The 21,134-nt window shown below is 28.5% G+C and overlaps 1 protein-coding gene across 1 annotated transcript; it reads right to left on the reverse strand.

Moving 5' to 3' along the window:
• Positions 1-16,374: 16,374 nt before the first annotated feature.
• On the reverse strand, positions 16,375-17,630 carry LOC116108447 (transcription repressor MYB6-like). Its single transcript, XM_031394696.1, has 3 exons — positions 17,354-17,630; positions 17,127-17,256; positions 16,375-16,937 (listed from the first exon to the last, which is right to left on the reverse strand). The coding sequence occupies exons 1-3, from the start codon at positions 17,484-17,486 to the stop codon at positions 16,388-16,390; spliced, it is 813 nt and encodes a 270-aa protein (XP_031250556.1). The 5' UTR covers positions 17,487-17,630; the 3' UTR covers positions 16,375-16,387.
• Positions 17,631-21,134: the final 3,504 nt, after the last annotated feature.

Consider the following 21,134-nt stretch of genomic DNA (forward strand, 5'->3'; position numbering starts at 1 on the left):
TAATTATATAATGTTATAATTAATTATATGATCATACTTTAATGTAATGTTGTAATGAATTAAGTAATCATATTATAAATCTATAATGTAATGTTATAATTGCAGCAGCTCAAACAAGAAATTGAAGGACTTCTGGAAGAAGATGATATCAAATGAAAGCAAAGAGCTAAACAACAATGGTTAAAAGATGGTGGTCGTAATACAAAATTCTTTCACTTGTGTGCTAACCAACACAGGAAGTCTAATGTTATCAGGTAAATTTCAAGTGATGATGGCAGGTTTGCTAATAAATCTGAAGAGGTTAGCAACCTTTTTCAATTATTCTTTCAATCATTATTTTCTTCGTCAATGCCTAAGAAAATAGAGGACTGTATCCGTGTGGTAAAGCCTGTTATAACTCCTGAAATGAACAGTGATTTGGTTAAGCAAATTTCTAACGAAGAAGTAGAAAAAGTTGTTTTCAATATAAATGGTTTAGGATCTCCAGGACCTGATGGATTTCCTGCCATCTTCTATCAGAAACATTGGATGATCATTGGACCTAGCGTGTGTGCTGCTGTGAAAGATGCCTTCTGTTCTGGGAGCTGGCCTCAGGACTTTAATGCTACTCTTATTGCATTAATTCCCAAGGTTAAAACTCCTTCTAAAGTGTCAGAGTTCAGGCCAATATCTTTATGCAACGTTCTTTATAAAAATTTTGGCCAAGGTCCTTGCTAATAGATTGCAAAAAATCCTACCATAGATTATATCTCCATCACAAAGTGCTTTCATACCAGACCAGTTGATTACTGATAATGCTATAGTGGCATTTAAAGTCATGCATACTATGAATACTAGTCTAAAAGGGAAGGATCGTTATATGGTGCTTAAGCTTGATATGAGCAAGGCTTATGACAGGCTTGAGTGGTCTTTCCTGCAAGCAGTCATGCTTAAGATGGGTTTTAACCCAACTTGGATCAAAGTCATCATGAACTGCTTCTCATCAGTTACTTACTCGGTTCTCATCAATGGGATTCCTCAAAAACCATTCAAACCTTCTCGTGGGATTAGACAAGGTGACACTTTGTCACCTTATCTATTCATTATTGGAGCTAAAGCTCTTAATAGGCTCATCCAAGATGCTGAAAACAGAGGAGTTATCAAAGGGGTTCCAATAGGGCGTTCTAAAATGAGTATTAGCCACCTCTTTTATGTTGATGACTGTCTTCTCTTCTGTAAGGCTGATCATTATGAATGAAATAGGTTGTTTAAGCTACTAGACACCTATGAAAAGAGTTCCGGGCAAAGAATTAATAAAGAAAAAACTTCTATATTTTTCAGCAAAAATACTAAAGGAGATGTCAAGCAGCAAATTATCCAAGTGGTTGGGGTAAAATCCTCTCATCCTTATGACAAATACCTTGGACTTCCAACGTTGATTGGGAGGGACAAAACAAGAGGTTTTAAGCACATCCTGGACCGAGTACGAGGCAAAATCAGTAATTGGAAGATGAAGTATCTATCACAAGCTGGGAAAGAAACTCTACTTAAGGCTGTTATTCAAGCTCTTCCAACATATAGCATGGGTGTTTTTAAAATCCCAAAAACCATCTTACAAGAGCTGAATAGATTGACTAAAAATTACTGGTGGGGCCAAAAGAATGACGAAAGCAGGATTCACTGGTGTTCATGGGATAAAATGAAGCTGTCCAAGACCAATGGTGGCTTAGGCTTCAGAGATTTAGAACTCTTTAACTTGGCTATGCTTGCCAAGCAGGGTTAGAGACTTCTTCATTATCCTAATTCATTTGCTGCGAGAGTTTTATCTGCTAAATACTATCCTGAAGGTTATTTCTTAGAAGCTAAAGTTAAAAGAACATCATCCTTTATTTGGAGAAGTGTAATGGCAGCAATGCTACTTTTGGAATCTAGTTTAATGTGGCGCATTGGTGATGGTTCCAAGGCCCAGATTTGGCAAGACAAATGGCTTCCTTCTCCATCTTCATTTAAGATTCAAAGTCAATGCCTTGGCATGGACCCGGAGGCTAAGGTGGCTACTCTTATAGATCCCCAATCAAAATCCTGGAAATTGGATCTACTCAAAGACTTGTTCTCTAAATTAGAAGTTAACACCATCTGTCAAATTCCCATCAATGTCTTCAAAAGACCAGATAAACTTGTTTGAAGATGCTCTCAAAATGGTCGATTCTCGGTAAGGAGTGCATATCACCTGCAAGTGGAGTCTCAACTCTCATCCCGAGGCCAATCCTCTTCTGCATCCAATGAGAATAAAAAGTGGAAGAAGTTATGGAAGCTTCCCATCACTAATGCAGAGAAGCTATTTTTGTGGAAAGCTTGCAAAGACATTCTACCTACCAAGTGTAACCTTGTCAAGAAAAGGGTGATTGAGGATCCTTTTTGCCCCTTCTATTGCTCACAAAAAAAGATATCTTGCATGCTTTATGGGGTTGCGCTGCGCCAAGGATACTTGGTCAAGTTGTTCTCGAACCTTCCAAAAGATGAATGACAATTCATCAACTTCAGAGAGCTAGTTATGTTTTTCTATCCAAATTAAGAAAAAGCATTTAGCTGAATTTGGAGTGGTGGTCTCAAAAATTTGGCAAAGAATGAATGAGCTTACTTTCAAACAACATCTCTCTACTCCATCCCAGATCATTCCCCATGCAACTCAAGAACTGGACATGTTAAACTCCTTGCACCAATCGAGACCTCTCCTAATGCTCATCCTCATTCCTGACCCAGCTCACCAAGATGGCAGCCACCACCTGAAGTATCTACAAGATACACTAGGAGGCAGTGTGAGAAAAAGATTGCACAATGGTGTTGGAATTGCAATTCGGGACTGGCAAGGCAGATTTATGGCAACTATGAGAATGAAGAAACCCATGTTCCCAGATGCATACTTGGCCGATCTTTCGCAGCTCTTCAAGCAGTCATTCTAGTAGTAGATATTGGTATTAACCAAATTATCCTGGAAGGGGACGCACTTCAAGTGGCCAATGATCTCCTTAGGGATGAAGGAATGGGGCCAAGCTGGTCTAATCTCTATGGATACTAAAGCGGTTTCTAGGAATTTTCAAACTTTTTTGGTTCATCATGTTAATAGAGCATCCAATGTGATTGCTCATCTTCTAGCTAAAGATGCTCTAACCATAGATGATGTATTGGTAGGCTTAAGATGTTCCAAATTGTATTGGATCCTTAGTCGATCCTATTGAATGATATAAGCTCATTTGATTTCAAAAAAAAATAATAATAATAATTTAATCTATAAATTTATAACTAATTAAGTGATCATTTAACTATATAATGCTATAATGAATAAGCGATCATAATAAATGTATGTAATAATGTTATAATTTATTAATAATTATTAACTATAATATAATGCTTAATTAATTAAATTTTTAATCATTAATTAAGTAATCATTTGTTTATAATGTATATTATAATAATATTATTAATAATATCATAATCAATTAAATAATCATTTAATTATATAATGTTATAATTAATTATGTAATCATACTATATGAATTAAGTAATCATACTATAAATTTTTAATATAATATATATTAATTTGTTTATAATAATGTTATAATTAATTAAGTAATCATTAATTATAATGTAAGGTTACAATTAATTAAGTAATCGTACTATAAATTTATAATGTAATGCTATAATTAATTAAATTTTAATCATTTAATTTATATTATACTATGTTTATATAGTAAATTAGTAATTACTGATATTTATAATATATATCATAATCAATTAAGTAATTATTTAATTAGTATATTATAATTAATTATATGATCATATTATATGTAATGTTATAGTGAATTAAGTAATCGGACTATAATTTTTAATATAATATTATAATTAATTAAATTTTAATCTTTAATTAAGTAATGTAATAATTAGTAAATTACTAATGCTATAATTAATGTTATAAATTTATAACTAATTAAGTAATCATTTAACTTTAATACTATAATTTTAAGTGATAATAAATAAGTATTTAATAATGTTTAATTTAATTAAGTAATTATTTAACTATAATATAATGCTTAAGTAATTAAATTTCAATTATTTTAATTAAGTAATCATTTGTTTATAAGTAATGTTATAATTAATTGTTATAATATAATATCTAATCAATTAATAATCTCTAATATATAATGTTATATTAATTATATATCACATATATATGAAATATTACAATGAATTAAGTAATCTTCTTTATAAAATATTATAATTAATTTGTTTATAATAGAAATATTATAATTAATTAAGTAATCGTACTGTAAATTTATAATGTAATGTTATAATTAATTAAATATCTAATCATTTATTAAATATTATGCTAATTTTTATGTAATAAATTAGTAATTACTAATTTTTATAATATATGTCATAATCAAATAATAATCATTTAATTATGAATGTTATAATTAATTATGTGATCATATTATAATAATGTATAGTGAATTATATCAACTATAAATCCTTAATATAATATTATAATTAATTAAATTTTTAATCATTTAATTATATTGTACTAATGTTTATAATGAAATGTTATAATTAATTAAGTAATTAGTAATTACACTATAATTAATTAAAGTTCTATTTTAATTAATAATATACTAAATGTTATAATTCATTAATTAAGTAGTAATCAATTAATGTAATGTTATAATTAATTATTCTATAAATCAATTAAGTAATGTTTAAAATTATAATTAATTAAGTAATCATTAACTATAATGTAATGTATAATTGATTAAGTATGATATTTAACTAGTAATTAAATTTATAATGTTTATCAATTTATCATTATATTAATTAATTGCTAATTTACTATAAATATACTTGAACTTGACATTGAAGTAAATATAAAATATTTATTCAATCATATATTATTTATTCAAAAATATTCTTTTAATAACATTAAACACTTTTAATTAGATCCTAATTCCAATTATACACTTAATTAATCAAAACTTAATATTATATTTATAATTATTAAATTTAATATGTGTAGTTTATATGTAATAAGTATCATTATATATTTATTTAATTAGGTTATCTCTAAAGTTTTAACTTTTTCTATTTTATTTTTTTATATGTAAAATAATGAAACCCCCATTATTCACAATTTTCATTGGAGCCTAGGCTCAAAAACAGGTTCCAAAATAGGTTCCAAAATCGGTTTCAAATAGGTTCCAACTCGAGTACCCGGTACAGGTTCCAGCAGTTCCAACTGGGTACCGTTTTAGGTTTTTTTTTTTTTTTTTTCCAGGTTTCGGTTCGGTTCCTCCATATCGGTTCCAATAAAATAGAACTGAACTTACCCGCACAGTACCAGTTCCGGTTCTACCCGCTACCCGTGCTCACCCCTACTCATATCTTACCATGTTTGTGCATTACAATTAAATAATATTGTTCAACATATTTCTCTCATGTGAATTAAGCTATATTTGAATCAATTAAAGTTCCATTAGTTCCGAGTAACGGCGAATTTAAGACAAAACACGAGTTTTTCTTATGGGTTACGGTGTGATAGTAAGATGTATATAAAATAATAATTATTCCTTAATTTGTGCTTAAAACTTTTGGATACAATATATCGTCATAGATTATAATAGTATTAGTTATTGGTTGAATAATATTTTGGTATAGTTTTTTCAAGAGGATCATGGGATTGTGGTGTTGATTTTATTTTAAGCAATTAATTGATGACTCTCCTTTAATTCAAAAGGGAATAAAGATAAGGATGGATGACACATTGCCAATATGTCCTTTAGATATCACTTTTTCTCTACATGAAAGTGTTGTTTAATATTGATTAAAGTAAAACCAATCATTTCATAATCGTACAAGAAAGCGACTTATAGATTTTTTTTAGATTATAACTAATAAATTATCTGAATTTAAATTTCTTATCCTATTATTCCAATTGATCAATATTATTAAATTTTAAAGTTTTTAAAATGTTATTATTATAACCCCTTTATAACATTATCAATTGTTTTAGCAACCAGTGTTTTCAAATAAACCTCTTTTTATATAAAAATATATTAGTTTAATTATCAAAAATCTTATAAGGATTCATTTCGTATGGTTTATGAAAAAATTTGTTAAGAAAACGAAAAAGAGTTTTGAAGTTTTAATACTAGAAAAGACTTGAATTACAGAAAGGATAGTCAATTTTATGAATAGTAAGGTGATAGTTTATGGAATTCAATACGTATACTAGTGGACTCAAACAAAAGGTTACAGAAAAAGTCAAAATTTGCGTTTTCTCATAACTCGTAAAATAGTTTATTTATAATAATTTAAAAAATATTTATGACTATAAATAAACTCTTTTATCCAATAAATAAACCTAACCAATAGGGCTCTAAAATTATATAATAATAAAAAGATGCCTTATAAAGTTATCAAAAAGTCCATGATAATGAAATACTTTTCAATAGCCGTGAATGTTAGAAAATAAAATAAATCTTATAAAAAGTATATGATAATAACCCATATATTGAATTTGACACTTATAATAAAGAAATATAAATAAAAAAGGATAATTCAAAATCCAAAACTTATGTGTTTGGAAAATAGCTGAAGGGTTAGTTGGAGAAATAGTCGATTAAACTTTCCTTCGCATGTGATTAGATTTAAATGAATAAATTATTGAACAAGAGTTGTCTCAATCTATAAAATAATTAGGCTGAGAAAGGCAAAGTTAGGTAAGAGTAACGTGGGTATTGCTTGGCGTTCTAGAAGCCAATTGGGTTACAAATACATCACATTAGGCCATTATATTATAAAGTAGAGCCCATAAATTGATGAGAAGCGACACAGTTAGTTGCAAAAAACATTGTAGAAATGAAAACGTCACTAAAGCTAAAGCTACCAACTTCTACCAAACTCTTCCTCTTTGTCTCTCTCACGTGGCTTGTCTCTTTGCACCTCCTATTTGTGTTTATCTTTTTTTCATCTTTATTTTATTTTTTGTGCCTTTCTGTCACATTGCTTGTCCCCATTCTCTCTCTCTCTCTCTCTCTCTCTCTCTCTCTCAATCTCATGATGATCATACGATAGGAAATCATTGGTGTGGGTATGTTGATAATAATGCTATCTCAATTATAAATTAAGAAGGTAATCGCTAGTTGATTAATATGTAGCATTATTCAATTCTTTGTTAAATGAGGTATAGGATAGAGTTACTATGAAAAGAGCGTTATGAAATAAACTCGAAGTTTATATCTGTCATGGATTTGGAATGAGAATGAGAATTGAAGTCTATGCAATATAATCTCTTGTTGCTCTTCAGTAACTTAATGATGGAACAGTCGAGTGTTAATTGAGTATAACGTTATCCGTACTAGTAATGTTATTCATGATATAAATGAGCTATTTGCTGATTGGTTAAGTGTTACTTAATTCCCTAAAAATTAAGAAGTGGAATAGAAGTATAGAACCACTATAAATAAAGTTCTTTAGTAACTTAAAAGCGATCGGCTATTAATTAATTGATCATAAATCAGAAGAAAGTGGGTTCATTGTGGCCATTAAAAGTAGTTAACCAATTCCGTATTATATTATATGATTGTAAGATAGTAGTGAGATTTCAACCTCTAATTTAGGATAATGAATGTGTATTTTAAGAGGAACGTGCAAGTTCATATTTAACGACATTTTGTATTAAGAAGAGAAGAATAATTTATCATAGTAGTTATAAGTTAGTTAATACTTTACAACTAAGCAATAACATTTGATGTATAAAATTAAAGCAAGAGTAACAGCAAAGCATCCTTCTGCCAATTGCATTGCAAGACTTCGCTGGATTAGCACATGTCATGGCAAAGTGTTACACAGCAGTTAGGTATTATCTAATATCCTTTCTAAATTTTACCCATAAAATATTATTGTTGATTGATGTATTTTTTTATTTTTTTATTCAATCATTGATGTGATATTAGATAATTTTGAAATAAAATATAAAAGAGTTTTGTTCAATTTATGATTTAAATATAATTTATAAATATTTCGATATTTATGAATTTGAAAAAAAAGTTTATATAATATCCAAGAGAGGTCGATATTTTCAGAAAGTATTACAAACCTCTTTGATTATTAAAATATTCTACAATTACTAAAAAAAATCATATAAAAATATAAAAACCTTTAGTGATAGAGCTTAAATAATATATATTTTTTTTAAAATAGTGAGTGTTTATAAAATTTAAAAATAAATTAGATAAGTTTACAACATAACAAATTTAAAATATTGTATTCGAAAACTGATTTGAAAAAACATTTTAATCAAATATGTATTCATAGATTTCTTTTTATATTCTGTCAAGATTTCTTTTATATTCTTTCATTTTTAAGGCGGAACAAAGGTTATAAATAATTTATTTTTTAATCGTATAAATATATTGATAACATGATATTCTATATTAAAAAAGAAAAAAAACTTAATTTATAACATGACCCACTTTAATCGTACAAGTGTTTGTCTCATTTTTGTAACAAATATTAAAATGGAGATTCGGTTACCTACCTCCCAAACACATCACATGTTTCCCCCCAATTAAAAAGATTCTTGAATTCCTTTTCACTCTTTTCTTAATTTTATTTTTTGGACAATGTTGTCCTTAGTTGACTTACTATAAATAATTTCATTAATATTTTCAAAGCGAAAAAAAAAAAAATGAAAATGAAATGCATGAGGGTGAATATAAGAAAAATGATATACGACACATTAAGAACAACGATAATTTAGAATATCTCATGTATACAAATTAGAATATTTCAATATTTTTTTAGTATTTAATTTGAAATAATATTGTGAAAACAATTTAATTTTTCAGAACATTTCACTGAAAGAATTGCTTTAAAATATAAACCAAATGAATTGGATCATTTTGTAAAGTGAATAATATAATGAATTTAAAGTGTTAAGTAAACTAACTAATTAATTGATTAAATCAGAAAGGAATCACACCATAACACCTTTTTCTTCTTCTCCTTCTTATTCGTCACTCAATCGAACACTAAAATTAATTTTAGTTGAATTATTGAGATGGTGGATAGAGATCCGTCATTCTAGTGGAACTGGAACCTATGCTAACATACCCACCACGTGGCTTCTTATTTTTGAAGGGAGAAGGAGAACTTATATCTTCCCACCCAATCTTTGACGAAACAATGCTTTTTCGCCCGTTCGTTAGATTTTGTTAGTATTTTCTATTAATATTTAATTAAAATAATAAAAATACTCTTAAATAATTTATTATAAATTAAAATTTAGTTAAGTTAAAATCTTTATTTGATTATTTATTAGTCCAAGTGTAAAAATATATATATTATTTATTTATTTAATTAATTAGAAATATTAATTTTCTATGTTAATTAGTAAAAATAAAAAACATTATAAATAATAGTAATGATATTATAAATAAATAAAATTTAAGATATTTTAACTTTAAACAATTCAAAAGCATTATTCATAACCTTTTAGATGGGGTTAACTCTTTTTTCTTTTTTGACTTTTTAATATTTAACTTTTTGGTTAATTAAAAATTAATAAAGTAAAATAATTAAGGGTATTTTTTTTTTCAGTAAAATATTAACGGAAAATATAACAGACTCTAACAAAGGTGAGAAAGTGTCATTTTGAAATTTGATGGGTGGGAAAGTGTCGTTTTCCCAAACCTTGGGTGGGAAAAGTTGTTCTCCCATTTTTTAATTAATAAATTCTCTACCTTTTCATCTNTATATATACTTAGAACTTGATAATTGAAATAAATAATTAAATATATTATTTTATTCAAAAATGATTCTTTTAATAACATTAAAACACTTTTAATTGAATCCTAATTCTAATTATACACTTAATTAATCAAAACTTTAATATTAATATATTAAAGTTTTTAATATGGTGTAGTTTATATGTAATAAGTATGATTATGTATTTATTTAATTAGGTTATTCTAAAATTTTAACTTTTTCTATTTTATTTTTTTATGTAAAATAATGAAACCCTCAATTATTCACAAATATTTCATTGGAGCACAGGTTCTAAAATAGGTTATAAAACAGGTTCCAAAAATCAGTTCCAAACAGGTTCCAAATCGGGTACCCGGTATAGGTTCCAAGTTGGATACCAGTTTCAGGTTCTTTTTTCAGGTTTCGATTCCTATTCCACCACACATAAGAATCGGAACCGGAATCGTACAATGTCAGTTCCAATAAAATGGCACTGAAACCTATCTGCACAGTACCAGTTCTGGGTAGTTCCGATTCTACCTGTTACCCGTGCTCACCCCTACTCATATCTTATCATGTTTGTGCATTACAATTAAATAATTATTGTTCAACATATTTCTCATCATGTGAATTAAGCTATATTTGAATCAATTTAAAGTTCAATTATTTCCGAGTAACGGCAAATTAAGACAAAACACGAGGTTTTTCTTATGGGTTACGGTGTGATAGATAAGATGTATATAAAATAATAATTATTCCTTAATTTGTGCTTAAAACTTTTGGATAAGAATATATCGTCATAGATTATATAATATTTATGTTTTGGAATAATATTTTGGTATAGTTTTTTCAAGAGGATGATATCATGGGATTGTGGTGTTGATATTAATTTTAAGCAATTAATTGATGACCTCTCCTTTTAATTCAAAAGGGAATAAAGATAAGGATGGATGACACATTGCCAATGTCCTTTAGATAGCACTTTTTCTACATACATGAAAGTAGTTGTTTAATAATTGATTAAAAGTAAAACCAATCAATTTCATAATCATACAAGAAAGCGACTTAGTTTTTTTTTTTTTTTTTTTTTTGTATTTAACTATAAAATTATTCAACTTTAAATTATCTTATCCTACTATCTTCAATGGTCAATATTAATTATTTTTTAAAGTATTTTAAAATTTTTATTATAATCCCTTTAAACATTATTCAATTTTTTAGCAACCAATGTTTTCAAATAAACCTCTTCTTTATATAATAAAATATTAGTTTAATTATCAAAAATCTTATGAAGGAGTCGTTACGGTTTATCAAAAAAATTGTTAGAAAAAATTAAAAAGAGTTTTGAAGTCTTAAAATACTAAAAAAGACTTTAATTTACGAGAAAGGATAGTCAATATATGATAGTAAGGTGATAATTTTGGAATTTCAATACGTATACAATCTCAAAAAGAGGTTAAAGAAAAAGTCAAAATTACGTTTCTCAAACTCGTAAAATAGTTTATTAAATAATTTAAAAAAATATTTATGACATAAATAAACTCTTTTAGACCAATAAAGTCTAAAATATATAATAATAAAAGATACTTACAATATAAAAAAGTCCATGATATGAATACTTTTCAATAGCCGTGAATGTTAGAAAATAAAATAAATCTTATAAAAGTATATGATAATAACCATATATTGAATTTGACATTAAATAAAGAAATATAAAAAAAAGGATAATTCAAAATCCAAAACTTATGTGTTTGGAAAATAGCTGAAGGATTAGTTGGAGAAATAGTCGATAAACTTTCCTTCGCATGTGATATAGATTTAAATGAATAAATTATTGAATAATTAGGCTGGAAAGGCAAAGTTAGGTAGAGTAACGTGGGTCTTGCTTGCGTTCTAGAAGCCAATTGGGTTGCATTACATCGCATTAGGCCATTATATTATAAAGTAAGCCCAGAATTGGAGAAGCGACGCAGTTAGTTGCAAAAAATTGTAGAAATGAAACGTCACTAAAGCTAAAGCTACCGACTTCTACCAAACTCTTCCTCTTTGTCTCTCTCACGTGGCTTGTCTCTTTGCACCTCATTTGTGTTTATCTTTTTTCATCTTATTTTATTTTTGTGCCTTTCTGTCACATTGCTTGTCCCATTCTCTTCTCTCCTCTCTCTCTCTTCTCTCTCTCAATCTCATGAGATCATACGATAGGAAATCATTGGTGTGGGTATGTTGATAATAATGCTATCTCAATTTAAATAGAAGGTAATCGCTAGTTGATTAATAGTAGCATATTCAATTCTTTGTTAAATGAGGTATAGGATAGAGGTACTATGAAAAGAGCGTTATGAAATAAACTCGAAGTTTATATCTGTCATGGATTGGAATGAGAATGAGAATGAAGTCTATGCAATATAATCTCTTGTTGCTCTTCAGTAACTTATGATGGAACAGTCGAGTGTTATTGAGTTAACGTTATCCTACTAGTAATGTTATTCATGATTAAAATGAGCTATTTGCTGATGGTTAAGTGTTATAATTCCCTAAAAATAAGAAGTGGAATAGAAGTATAGAACCACTATAAATAAAGTTCTTTAGTAACTTAAAGCGATGGCTATTATTAATTGATCATAAAAGAAGAAAGTGGGTTCATTGTGGCCTTAAAAGTGTTAACCCATTCCGATTATATTATATGATTGTAAGATAGTAGTGAGATTTCAACCTCTAATTTAGGATAATGAATGTGTATTAAGAGGAACGTGCAAGTTCAATTAACGACATTTTGTATAAGAAGAGAGAAAATTTATCATAGTAGTTATAAGTTGTTATACTTTACAACTAAGCAATAACATTTGATGTATAAAATTAAAGCAAGAGTAACAGCAAAGCATCCTTCTGCCAATTGCATTGCAAGACTTCGCTGGATTAGCACATGTCATTGCAAAGTGTTCACAGCAGTTAGGTATTATCTAATTCCTTTCTAAATTTTACCCATAAAATTATTGTTGATTGTGTATTTTTTTATTTTTTTATTCAATCATTGATGGGATATTAGATAATTTTGAAATAAAATATAAAGAGTTTTGTTCAATTTATGATTTAAATAAATTTATAAATATTTCGATATTTATGAATTTGAAAAAAAGTTTATATAATATCCAAGAGGTCAATATTTTCAGAAAGTATTACAAACCTCTTTGATTATTAAATATTCTACAATTACTAAAAAAAATCAATAAAAATATAAAACCTTTAGTGATAGAGCTTAAATAAATATATTTTTTTTAAATAGTGAGTGTTTATAAAATTTAAAAATAAATTAGATAAGTTACAACATAACAAATTTAAAATATTGTATTCAAAACTGATTTGAAAAAACATTTAATCAAATATGTATTCATAGATTCTTTTTATATTCTGTAAGATTTCTTTTTATTCTTTCATTTTTAAGGCGGAAAAAAGGTTAAATAATTATTTTTAATCTAAAATATATTGATAACATGATATTCTATATTAAAAAAGAAAAAAAACTTATTTAAACATGACCCACTTTAATCGTACAAGTGTTTGTCCTCATTTTGTTAACAATATTAAAATGGAGATTCGGTTACCTACCTCCAAACATATCAACATGTTCCCCCCAATTAAAAAGATTCTGAATTCCTTTTCACTCTTTTCTTAATTTTATTTTTTGGACAAGTGTCCTTAGTTGACTTCCTATAAATAATTTCATTAATATTTTCAAAGCGAAAAAAAAAAAAAAAAAAAAAAGAAATGCATGAGGGTGAAATAAGAAAAATGATATACGACATATTAAGACAAACATAATTTAAAATATCTCGTGTATACAAATTAAAATATTTCAATATTTTTTAGTATTTAATTTGAAATAATATTATGAAAAGAATTTATTTTTTAGAACATTTCACTTAAAGAATTGCTTTAAAAGATAAACCAAATGAATTGGATCATTTTGTAAAGTGAAAAATATAATGAGTTTGAAGTGTTAAGTAAACTAATTAATTAATTGATAAAATCAGAGGGAATCACACCATAACACCTTTTTCTTCTTTCGTTCTTATTCCTCACTCAATCGAACACTAAAAATTAATTTTAGTTGAATTATTGAGATGGTGGATAGAGAAATTAATTTTCGTGAATTATTGAGATGGTAGATGAGATCCGTCATGATGGTGGAACTGGTACCTATGTAACATACCCACCATGTGGCTTCTTATTTTTGAAAGGATAACGATATTTTCCCACCCAATGTTGACAAACGATGCTTTTCCACGTTCATTAGGTTTTATTAATGTTTCTGTTAATCTTTAACTGAAATGACAAAATACACTTAAATAGTTTATTATAAATTAAAATTTAGTTAAGTCAAAGTCGTTATCCCACTCAATCGAACACTAAAGATTAATTTTAGTTGAATTATTGAGATGGTGGATAGAGATCCGTCATTCTGGTGGAACTGGAACCTATGCTAACATACCATCACGTGGCTTTTATTTTGAAGGAGAACGATATTTTTCCACCCAATGTTTTGACAAACGATGCTTTTCCACTGTTCATTAGGTTTATAATGTTTTCTGTAATCTTTAACTGAAAGACAAAATACACTTAAATAGTTTATTATAAATTAAAATTTGTTAAGTCAAAGTCGTTATTCCTCACTCAATCGAACACAAAGATAATTTTAGTTGAATTATTGAGATGGTGGATAGAGATCCGTCATTCTGGTGGAACTGGAACCTATGCTAACATACCCATCACGTGGCTTCTTATTTTTGAGGAGAAATAATATTTTCCACCAATGTTTTGACAAACGATGCTTTTCCACTGTTCATTAGTTTTTATTAGTGTTTCTGTATATTTAATTGAAATGACGAAATACACTTAAATAGTTTATATAAATTAGAATTTAGTTAAGTCAAAGTCTTTATTCGATTATTTATTAGTTCAAGTGTATATAATACATTTTTTTCTGTATTTAATTAATTAGGAATATTAATTTTCTATATTAATTAGTAAAAATAAAAAACATTATAAATAATAGTGATGAAATATTGACGAATAATTAAAAATATGATCTTAACTTAAATAATTCCAAAGCATTATTCCTAACTTTAGGTGTGGTTAACTATTTTTCTTTCTTGACTTTTTGGCTATTAAAAAAATATAAAGTAAAATTTAAAGGATTTTGTTTTTTCAGTAAAATATTAATAGAAAAATATACAGAACCATACAAGGGTGAGAAAGTGTCATTTTGAAATTGATGGGTGGGGAAGTGTCGTTTTGCCAAACCTTGGGTGGAAAAAATGGTTCTCCCATTTTTTAATTAATAAATTCTCTACCATTTCATCTCATAATCCATATATATATATTTTTAGAAATATGGATTTGCTTATGATATTGGTTAACGACACATCTTAGATAGTTTGACAGTTCGTTTGACTCTTGAATGTATTACTTAAATTTCATGAGTTGAATATCATGACTACTAATAACGGATAGTCACTGGAGATTTGCTTAAACATTAACTTTACGGTCTCAGGAAAGTAGTTGAACTGTGTACGGACAAGCTGGCCCAAACACCTTCGGATATCAAAAAAAAAAAAAAAAAAAAAAAAAAAAAAGATATGGGTAACATTGATATTGAAAAACAAAATTTCTATATAATTTAGTCGTTTAGATTATATTTGAAATCTGTTTTTGAAACATTTTAACTAATTTTATCAAATATATTCAAAGATTTGGATGTTCATTTCGATTTCGTATAAAAATGAGCGTAGATTTGATATCTTTATATGGTGAGAAATTGTAAGGGTTTTTGATAAAATTTATAGAAATACTTTTAACAATTTAAAAAGTCAACAAAAGTTTTGGAAAAACCAGAGGCGCCGGAGACAGAAACTGAGGAGGATGTTTTGTTGAGCGTAAAAGAAGTTGGCAATAAAACAAAGCCGCATGTGTTTTTAACTAATCCCATGTGATTGAATTTTAAACGAGTTTTTGATATCTTTCCAGCCATTTTAAAAATATCAATTTACTATATGAACATATGCTATATAATTTCAAGATAGAAAACATTTATAGAATCAACATCTTTTTTTTTGGTTGGGTTTGATTTTTTATTTATGCTTAATTATAATTTCAAAGTAGAAGATTATGGATTTTATTTATTGTATGATAATTATAGAGTTGAGATATTTTCATAGAAAATTTTCTAATTAAAAATGTGTTAAAATTCCCCAATAATTCATTTTATTTAATCTCTGATAGTAAAAACTAAATAAGTAAATTTAAAAAAGTAAATATTTAATGTCCTCAAAACTCAACAACTTCATAAAAGTTTATATTAAAATTTTAATTTGATATATTTTCACCCTTAATTTACCTAAAATTAAATAAAATTATTTCATAATTAATTGATCTTATAATTAAAGAACCCATTTATAAGTTTTGCTCAATATATCGCTAAAGTAAACAAATAAATAATAAAATAATTTGTACAAGTCAAAATATATAATATCTTTTGTACGAGGGTGATAAAATGCATCTTGTCTTAAATATCAATTCATAAAAAATAATAATAATAAATAAAAAATAAAAACTAAGAATCTAAAGGGCTGCAATATCTGAACAGTCCAGCAGAATTTTGAGTACAATTTCTACACAATTCTTCTCTTCTCTGAAACCCCAATTGCCAGCACAAACAAACACCCTGTTTTACCTCAAGAAACTGGTAATTACAATGAACTTCAACCCCCTGTTTTGACTCCGCAAAGTTTGAAGAAGCCCGAGTCAACTCAGATTGAGTCGGACCAACACCAATGGAGAGCTCCAAATTCAGCTTCTGATTACACTTTTCTTGCCCATAATTTTCTTTCCGTTTTTGCTGCTGTTGTTGTTGTTGTTCTTCGTCGGTTGTCGTGCCGCTGCTGGTGCAGTTGTTTTCTTCAATGGATTCTGTTTTCCTGAGAGGAAGAGCGAGATCGTGAGGCGGTGAGTTGAAGTCCAAATGCGTCGAGTTTTCGTTGAGTGGGCGGTGAGTTTGAGGGTTGAGTCCGCGGCTTATTAGTTTCCTCTTGATGTGAGTGTTCCAGTAGTTCTTTATTTCATTGTCCGTTCTTCCCGGTAATCTTCCAGCAATTAATGACCACCTGCCCATCAAAATTTTCCCAGTAAAAAACTCGTTCCCATTATTCGAGCATAGCTTATAAAAGAAAAAAAAAAATCTACTCTTTAATTTTATTCGAACACCATTAATTAATTAACAACAAATGGAAAAGAAGAAGAGGTTATAGAAAAATTGAAATGGAAAAGAAGAAAAGGAATTGAAGGGGGCGTACTTGTTTCCAAGCAAGCTATGGAGTTTGATAATGAGTTCATCTTCTTCAGGAGTGAAATTTCCTCGCTTGAGATCAGGTCGAAGGTAATTTATCCACCTCAATCTGCAACTCTTCCCACATCGAAGCAGCCCTTCAAATATAAAATTCAAACACAATTAATTAATTAACAAAAAAACCAACAAACAAATGAAAACCTAATTGATTCATTGATGAATTAGACAATTTACCAGCAGCTTTAGGGAGAGAACGCCAGCAGCCTTCACCATGAACGCGAATATATTCAATGAGTCGCTGGTCTTCTTCTTTGGTCCAGGCGCCCTTGTTGGTGTGAGCCTTTTCGCAGCAAGGTGAACGTCCCATGAATTATAAAAAGTACAAGGATGGAATAGTGAGGGAAATGGATAAGTTTTGATGAGGAAAAGGGATAAGAGGAAGAGGGGTGATAATGGATAGAAAAGGGCGAGAGAGATTTGGGTTGAAAAGTGAAGGAATTAAAATGGAAGAAGAGATTTATATGAGGAGAGAGACGGATCATGCAATTAAATTTTGGATGGAGAATTGACCAAAGTTGGTGAGAAGTAGGGAGATAGAGCTGGATTTGGATTTGGTAGGTAGCTCTACTTTTACGTCACATTTCTGGGCTCTTTTTTTCTTTTATTTTCCAAATTCACTTATTATTATTATTATTTTTAATTTTTCGGTATTTACATTGCTAAGCCTAACTTTAGTGGATCTACATGTTTGGATTTTAACATTTAACCACCTTACATGTTTCCATAATTAACATTTAACACCAGTACTCTTAGTCTTACTGTTTCTTTTATCTACATTCGTTTAACTGTAGGATATCTAGAACCGATCATCCCTACTAATAATTGTCTCCATTATCATCTTCGAGGTTTAGTGGAAAGATAATCAACCTCTAATCACTCAAGATTTATAGCTTTAATTATAAATGACTTATATACCCTTCATATGTTATAGTTAACGGTGGATTGGGATGGCAATATTAACACTCCATATTTACACTAGCTTTCTTGATGTTACTTTCTGTAAATATCCGTTTAAATTTGACCATCTCTAACTAAGGATTATTACAATATCATCTCCAAGTTTAGTGGAAAGACAATCAACCCCTATTCGCTTGAGATTTATTGCTTTTGATTGTAAATGGCTTATATTGCCCTTTATATGTTAAAGTTGATGGTGGGTGGATTGCTACCATTTGGGGTGGCCATGTTAAATTTCCAAATTGTGGGTTGAAAAGAAAGAGTTATTTTGGCCCACGTGTAATTTTTGTTTTTACTCGTATGTCCTCTGATACTTTGTTAAGCTAATTAATTATTGGTGCTGTTTTCTAGGGCATTGTTGTCAGTTTGTCTTCAATGTACAATCCCTTTTTTTACAAGACGAGTGTTAAATTTTGGTCCTCGGCCGCTATTTTTTGTCCCAATGTTACAGAAAGTAACAGTATACCCCCAAGAGGTAATAAGTGTTAAAGAATGCTGAATTCAAATTTTGTTTGGAATGTGAAAATACACAAAAGACCTAGACATCATAGATCAAGTTAATTAAACGATAATAAAAATGACAAAATAATATAATCTTAAAATATTAAAAAGTAGGACAAAATTTTTAAGAATTTCCCCTGTGATATTCTCAATGAATCTACTCTACTTGCAACTTGTTAATATTTTGGTTGATTTATTTTTTAATAATGTTTGCCAATATGTTTTGACTAAAAGGCCCACAGGTTATGAATTTCTTTTCTCGGAAAAGAAGCAATGATCTAAGGAATAAACATCCATTAACTCTATGCCAACAGTTGCTATAATATAGAGAATACAAGCATTATCCTAAATGATTGGATGTAAAGCATTTGTAGGTAGCTTTTTATGTCTGTTATAAAATCCTAAGACTCGTTTTCTTGAATATCATTCAAGAAAGTTACGGATTGTCGAATCGATATTGAACATCCCTCTTGTAATAGTACATGTTCGCATAGCAATAACATATTTTGGTCTAAGGTTTTGTAAATCTCCTTACTTGAATTAATTTGTGGACTTTTATTGAATTTAATAAAAATAATTACTAACAATGGGCTGTTTTTTAAATCTCTCTGATTTCACTGTGGGTCAATTGAATTTGGTAACCTCTTAAAGGGATCAGCAAAATTTAGTAGGACCTTGGATTAGCCTTTTTACTTAGACAAGTCAAACTTTATATTGTTGTTGGTCCATTAGGTCCACAAGCTAAAAGATTGGTCCATGCAATAATTTCCCAATAGGACCAAGGGTTCCAATCTAAGTTCTAGATTCGAGGCCTCTCAAATTAAGTCTAGGTTCATAATACAGAACCATCTTATCATGTCGTTGTCTCGCTTTATACATGTGGTAAAACCGCCTATTAAAACAATCACATGTACTTTAGTTGTTAAGATTGCCTATCATGGTTGTGGTTTTTTCTAAACGATGGTAAGTGACTATTAGTAAATCTAAGATGACGGTTTAATGGAAGAAAAAACTTAATACATAATATTATTTTACTGGACGGTCTTAATGCATCAATAAAGTGAAGAGGGGAAATTTTCGTTTATATGTAAGCTTTTAACACTGAAAAATTGGCACTTTACATTTATCTTTAGTTGCATTAAGTTTATTTGTCTTGTTATCATCAAAATCTTAGGTAAGATAACATTTGGGTTAACTCAAACCATCCCTTTGACGATTACAATGTTTATAATTTACTAAGTGAAAACATCTATAATAACAAAACCGACCGTACAATGTGAATATTATAAAAGTTTTGAGGAACTTCAATTGTTCAAAAAACCTCCATGATTTAAATAGATAACTATTAATGTGAAGCACAAAAACGATGTCGTTGAACTTTAAGTTCAACGTTGTCGTTTTAAACAGATTGTCACAAGACAAAATCTAGACCATTGAAAGAGATCAACATCTGACGGCCAGCATTTTCCCAACTCAAACAATATAGATCGAGCAACCCATTCTGAAGAAAACGTAGTTGTTCATTCTGTTCTTTAGCTTAGAAAATCCTCTGTTAGGGTCTACTATGTATCTCATTGTTTGGTTGTAATCTTGGGTGGTTGATTGTAATCACGTTTAAGGGTTGTGTTTTCCTTGAGTCTTTAGGATCTGAGTATAGAATTCTCATAGGAAAGATTGTTGGTTATCATGAGAGAGAGATTCGCAGTGTATGATCGTTTGGGTGTTGGATTTGTTTGTATTTGTGTTGGATTAATCTTTAGTGCAGTGAGTCCCTGAGTTTCTGGAGCTCAACAGGGATGTAGCTTATCCTATATTGGATAAGTGAACTACGGTAAAATCCATGTTCTTGTTTCTTGATTCCTTGTACAATTTTGATTGTGTGTGTTGAGTGTGGATTGTTAGGTTGTTAGATTTGCAGATTATCTCTACAATAACATTAAGGTAGTAACTGTTGTTCACTAATGAAATTAAATTATTTTACACTGCAAGATTGTATCTGACATCTCATATTTACTAGAGCTTTTGTTTTGTTTTAATGGATTTATTTAGGTATATGTGACACTATTTGACATGAGAATTCCGATAAAGCCTTTTTGTGAATTATTCACAAATATATATAAACATTTAGATAAAAGTTTCAAATATGAAATCTTTTGAAAAGTTGATATTCTGAATTGACATTTTATTTAATAAGTCATCAACAACCAACATCTACATCGGAATACACATTTCATCATTGGACCACAGGCGGAGCCACTAAGGGGCAAGGGCTGACTGGGGGCTCATAGGAAAATTCAAAATTCAATTAATTTCCTTCAATTTTGTACTTTTAACAATATGCCTCCTTTCTTCTATGAAAGCACTTAAGTCTTTGTTTTGATTCTTTTCCGTCAACCTTCTATATAGTTAAGCTTCGATTTTTCTTTTTTTTCTTCTTATAAGTGAGTATAAAGTTTATGAATAAAGCAACCACTATATTTTATAATTTCAAAATCAT

This window comes from Pistacia vera, unplaced genomic scaffold (genome assembly GCF_008641045.1).
Source record: "Pistacia vera cultivar Batoury unplaced genomic scaffold, PisVer_v2 Contig564, whole genome shotgun sequence".
Lineage (NCBI taxonomy): Eukaryota > Viridiplantae > Streptophyta > Magnoliopsida > Sapindales > Anacardiaceae > Pistacia > Pistacia vera.

Excerpts from the sequence above, each read along its gene's own strand:
- LOC116108447 (XM_031394696.1), bottom strand. The coding sequence starts at position 17,486 with ATGGGACGTTCACCTTGCTGCGAAAAGGCTCACACCAACAAGGGCGCC. Across the intron at positions 17,257-17,353 it reads TTCTCTCCCTAAAGCTGCTG|GGCTGCTTCGATGTGGGAAG; the intron begins GTAAATTGTCTA and ends TTATATTTGAAG. Across the intron at positions 16,938-17,126 it reads CATAGCTTGCTTGGAAACAA|GTGGTCATTAATTGCTGGAA; the intron begins GTACGCCCCCTT and ends TTTGATGGGCAG.